The sequence below is a fragment of the Cyprinodon variegatus genome, unplaced genomic scaffold (assembly GCF_000732505.1).
Source record: "Cyprinodon variegatus isolate N-32 unplaced genomic scaffold, C_variegatus-1.0 Scaffold216, whole genome shotgun sequence".
Classification (NCBI taxonomy): Eukaryota; Metazoa; Chordata; class Actinopteri; order Cyprinodontiformes; family Cyprinodontidae; genus Cyprinodon; species Cyprinodon variegatus.
Window position 1 is genome coordinate 747,932 of NW_015150669.1, and position 5,451 is coordinate 753,382.

The window sequence follows — 5,451 nt, forward strand, 5'->3', positions numbered from 1 at the left end:
CTCACCTTGAATACTGGGTCAATATGTCCTGATTTCATGACAGAAACAGGACACCTGCTTTTTAGTGTGACATCATTTGACATCGTTAAGATCTCAGGAGTTTTCTTCGCCTCAATCACAACACTGTGTCTTAATAGATTTGTTTAGATTTTTACATTCTCTAAATCTCTGCATTTGCTGCTGTATTTAAACATTTGAATGACAACACAATCTGAAATGTTTTCTTTCTGATTATTTTGGCATTTAGTAAATATGAAAAATTATGGTAATAAAGCAGGAAAAGTTTAGATTTATTAAATAGTCATTAGAAAAGCATTATTTTGTCTTTTAACACAGTTCATTTAAATATCTGGTTTTAGCTGCAGATGTTGCTGTCTAAATACGAAGGGAGTGGCATGTTTTCTTCACTGCATTGATGAAAACAGGTTCGTTTATACAGACCAGCATAAATCAGGCTCTCCTATCTTCCGCCTTTTGCCTCCTAATCTCATTTAGTCATTCACTGCTGATGTTCTTTCCACTATCAGCGTTGTATAATGAAGAGTCATTTCTGCCGCTAAGTCTAATCTGGAAGCAACGCCCTCGATATAAATAGAAAAAAAAATAAATCATATAAAAAATGGTTGGGTTCCACTTTGCTAAGCTTTTTGTTTGAATGTTAAATTAGAGGTTAAAATGAATTCAATAAGGCTATTGGTTTCTGCTGCAGAGAAACTATAAAAAGACTACTGAAGGACAAAAACCACAGAATGTGCAATGTAAACATAATTTAGGAATGGTTTTGTCTCGTTTAGAATTAAGGTTTTGGTAACATAACTACATATATCTCCCATTTAAAAGATCCTCAAGTTTAACAACTTTTCTGCTTTTAATAATAATAATAATAATAATAATAATAATACATTTTATTTGAAAGCGCCTTATCAAAACACCCAAGGACACTACAGGCAGATAAAACATTAAAAACAGGAAGCTAAAAAGTACAAGCATGTACATAATCTATAAATGTTCCCTTTGGTTAAGATTGGAAAGGGCATTGCTGAAGCTTAACTCATCCATTCCTTCTTTATACATTTGTTATAAGCATCTGAATATAAATCTTTTACCCTGTGGATTAAAGACTCGCTGCAAATAAAAAAGCCTACATTTTGCTTTTGAAATGTACAGAAATTTTTTTTCTATTTTAAAATATTCAAATAATCAAGAGGTAGTTTTATTAAGTGACTCTGAGAAATCTAGAGATTTTAAAATAGCAATATCTAAAACACATAAGAAATGACAAGAAACTTAAGAAATATGTTTATAATGAAAAGTTGAACGCTGACTCCTCCAGTTCATAGCTCAGCATCGGTAGCCCTTCATATTACTCAGTACCTATGAAGTAGCTCCAAGCCTTAAAAAGGTTTGTGACCCCTGGTTTAGCATTTTCTGCATCATGGTAATGTGAAAAAGCTTCTGTTGTTGAAATTTGATTGCAAAGTTCAAGCAAAAAAATCAACAGAGACACTTGGATATGGGTTGAATAGGAAGATAACCAACCGATTTGAGGGTGACCTTCCTGGCAGCTGTATGCACACATAGCCCTGCCAGCAGCGTCAGAGACAGGAGGATTTGTGGTTCTTTTATAAATATTACCCTTGTCAAGTTTGTCTGTCTGCATGTGATAATATATGACAGTTATTATTTCAATTATTTTATTCACTTCCTTTTTTTAAAATATCACGTCTGCCATAATAAAAGCTTCTGAATAGTAGTGTTTGAACTGCACCTGCTGGGTCCATGTTTTTTCATCAATAATAAAAACAAATGAAATGTCATAATAGCAATTTTACATCTGTCGTCCCTTAGTAGGTCAAACACAACAGAAACAGTTAACACATGCATACACTAAAGAGATTAATTACACAGCAGGTAAAAGAAGAAGAGATAAAAAGTTTGGTGCTTATTTCATTTTTCCTGTTCCGTTGCACTCCTATTCTAAACTAAAACTTTCCCTGTCTGAGATTGATAAAGCTACAGCTTATCTGTGGCAATTTTCCAACATCGCTACATGCTGGGGTATATGACAGGAGGAGAGAGATGTGTAAGTCAATGACTAGATGCCATCTGCTGGGTATCCTTAGATAGAACACTTTTTAATCAGTCTGTCTGTATGATCTGAACTGACTGTAAAAAGCCATGACATGACATGTGTGGTAAATTGGCCCTGCATAAATAAACTGATTAGATTTGATCTTATCTTATCTTGTGTATACATAAAGGTGCACTGCATAACAAAGTAACTATTAAAGAGAATTGCGTATCTAGCAGTACAGCAGGCATGTAAATACATACAGTGCGTGTACATATTTGCGACAGGATATCAGTCTAGCAGTGAACAAAAGAGGTAACACCTCCCTCCTCTTTCATTTCCAACCTTTATTTGGGACCGTAGTTTATGAACAAAAACACTTGAGTTTAGGTTTCAGGGAAACAGACAATTTGACTTAAAAAATCTTAGAGATATCAACCTGTATTCTTAGATTTTTTTCAAAACTTCCTTCTGATAATATTGTTACACATTTCTCTATTTGTTGTTTCTGTTTCTTTACCTAATTAGTGAAACAGATTAGTGCTTACTAAAGCTTAATCTTTGATTCTATCACAAATCCTATCCAATCTAGCTACTAATCCTAATTGAATTGTCAATTTGTTTATTCTAAGAACTGATCCACTATATATTTCTATTATACATTCCTCTAATTCCTTTCTATATGCCGTTAGGGCTATCTGACAAAGGGAATTTATCCTTTAGATGGATTTTTGATAGCTTTTTAGTCATTTATTTAACAACACTTATATGATTGTTGATACTTTAATAATAGCAGGCTGCTACAGTTAATGATCAACCATTTATGGGTTTCCTATCGTTTGCACAGAAGGAGGAGCCTGAAACAAAGGTTAGGGACAATGAACCATGCTGTTGTTTTTCCTCTGTACTTCAGCAGAGCTCACAGCAATGAAAATAAGCCTAGTTCCAGGTTTTTCATCAATAATCGTTCAGGTAAGATTTGTTTAGTTTTTTTTTAGAAAATATGAACGCATACTACAAGGAGTTTTAAAGTTTGTCCTTATGAAGTGGTTCAGATAATAGTAATTAATTTGCTCAATTTCCAGTCAAGAGGTTCGAAATAAATTGAAACTTAAACTGATTCTACACTGCAATAGAAAAATAGAAAAGGGTTAACATTTATGCGACAGGTTTATGGCTTTTTTTAAGTGGCCTCTATATTTAATGATTTATGATATATCTAAAAATGAGGGAAACTGACAAAATCAACATGACTCTTGTGGATTATATCACAAATAGATGACGTTAGAGGGTTGAATATAAATTTGCAAGTAAATTCTGCTGTTACATCTTAGTGTATTAAAAGGAAAATGGCAATGTGGTGTTAATCATAACGTTAATAAGTTAGGGTCTTCTCACAAAAATGAGTACTGGTTTTTTCACAAAAATGAGTACTGGTATATCTGATTCATCTTGCAAAAAGAAAAAAAACAGCTGGGTTAATTGGCAGCTCATGTCCTGTTCATATAATATGATTAGTTAGAAGTCAAACCTAATGACTAGTTACTGTAGGATGGATGTTTGCATGGTAAGTGCATTGTTTTCTAGGCAAGCAAAGTTTAAAACAGCGATCCTGTACAAATCTTTAAATGTTCTCTTCTGTCAAAAAATGAAATCAGCAAAAAGGATTTAAGCAAAAATCTAGATATTTTCTTAATGTCTCAGGAGCATGATTTGACCCTGTGGCTGACACTTCAGCATAATTCATTTATCTGACCAACTAATTCAGTTGTGTCCTCGTAAACTGCTGTGTCAATGATGTAATTATAATTTCTTCTTCCCCTGCAGGGGCAGATGATTTTCATCTGATAAACACACATCCGGAACGCACAGATCTGATTTCCTCAAAATCAGCAAGTAGAAGCACCTTAGCTTTTGAAGAAGAAGCTTAACCTCAACTAAGTGAGTTTTTCATTTTGAGAAGATGTCTGATCTTGATTTAAAGAGGATCGAGATCTTCTTCAACCTCCTGAATGGTTGCAGTGTGGGTGCAGTTTGCAACAACTCTCTGCTGTCCTTTCACAACTTAAATGAAAGTAGACTGGAGAGTCCGGATGATGGGGCGCCTTGGCTGACAGTATTCATCTCTGTGGTTTACTTTATTGTGGCTACAGCTGGAGTTTTAGGCAACTTGCTGGTCATGTTTCTACTTTATTCCACTCACACAATCACCACAGGGACCATCAACTTCTTTGTTTTCAACCTCGCCTTAGCCGACCTGCTTTTTTCTCTTGCTTTACCATTTTGGGCAGTTGACATTGCACTGGACTACAGCTGGCCTTTTGGCTTGGCCACCTGCAAAGCTGTGTCCTTACTGACCGGACTGAACGTATTTGCCAGTTGTTTTTTTCTGACAGCTATGAGTCTGACTCGCTACTGCTATGTGGCCACGGCTCTCAAACCTGGATCCTCCCTGTGCAACAGATCTTGTACTTTCCCAGTGACAACAGCTATCATCTGGGTGGGAGCGCTCATTGTGGCCATGCCCCGGGCTGTGTTTGCAGATGTCAGGCGTGTGGGCAGTGGCAATGACTCTGCATGCTTGCTCCGTTTCCCTGAAGGCACTGCCTGGCTTGGAATTAACCAACTGATGAGAGTAGTTCTTGGATTTCTGCTACCCTACACCATCATCACCCTCTCCTACTTGCTCCTGGTCCGATTCCTCTGCCGGCATAAACTTAAAGGCAGCAGCAGCACTCGGCGAAAAGCTGATATCTCAAAGTCTGTGGCTGTGGTGGTTATGTCCTTTTGCGCCTGCTGGTTTCCCTACAATGTCCTCACTCTCTGGAGCATTCTGATACAGCTTGACATCATTGATATTAGCAAATCCTACTACTCAGCTCAGACATACTTCTTCCCTCTGGCCAATTGTTTGGCTTTCACCAGCAGCTGTTTCAACCCTGTCATCTACTGCCTGGTCAGGAAGGAATACCGCACAGCTTTGCGTAATGTTTTCTTCAAGCTGAGTCTGGCCATTATGTCCAAGATGCCCTATGCGCTTAACTCTGAGGAGGTTTTGGGGCAAGGTGGTCAGCTTGGAATTCCTCTTAGCAACGTCTACAGCCAGACATGCCAAACTGATTCAAAGGGCTACGCACCTCTCACAACACTTCCAGCTGGAACATCACCGCTGTAAAACCTCAACAGAGGTTCTTTATAAAATACCTGCATCAAACAGTAAGAGGAAATAGTTCTGAGTTCGTTATGGGTATGAGTAGATAGTTTATTACTCTTACTAGCAGCAGTTTCACACCACCTCAAACATCCTGCAGTTTTATGATCTCTGAAAGCTGTAGGTTACTCACCACTCATAAAGTCTAAGATAGTTTTCAGGCACAAAA

General features: G+C 37.0%; 1 protein-coding gene across 1 annotated transcript; it reads left to right on the forward strand.

Annotated features, from left to right (window-relative positions):
* The first annotated feature begins 4,034 nt into the window (after positions 1 to 4,034).
* Positions 4,035 to 5,246, forward strand: rxfp4 (relaxin/insulin-like family peptide receptor 4). The gene has a single exon (XM_015380493.1). It carries the CDS (start codon positions 4,035 to 4,037, stop codon positions 5,244 to 5,246), a length of 1,212 nt encoding a protein of 403 aa, XP_015235979.1.
* The last annotated feature ends 205 nt before the right edge of the window (positions 5,247 to 5,451 follow it).

Bases quoted from the DNA above. Each gene is read 5' to 3' on its own strand.
- rxfp4 (XM_015380493.1), top strand. From the start codon at position 4,035: ATGTCTGATCTTGATTTAAAGAGGATCGAGATCTTCTTCAACCTCCTG.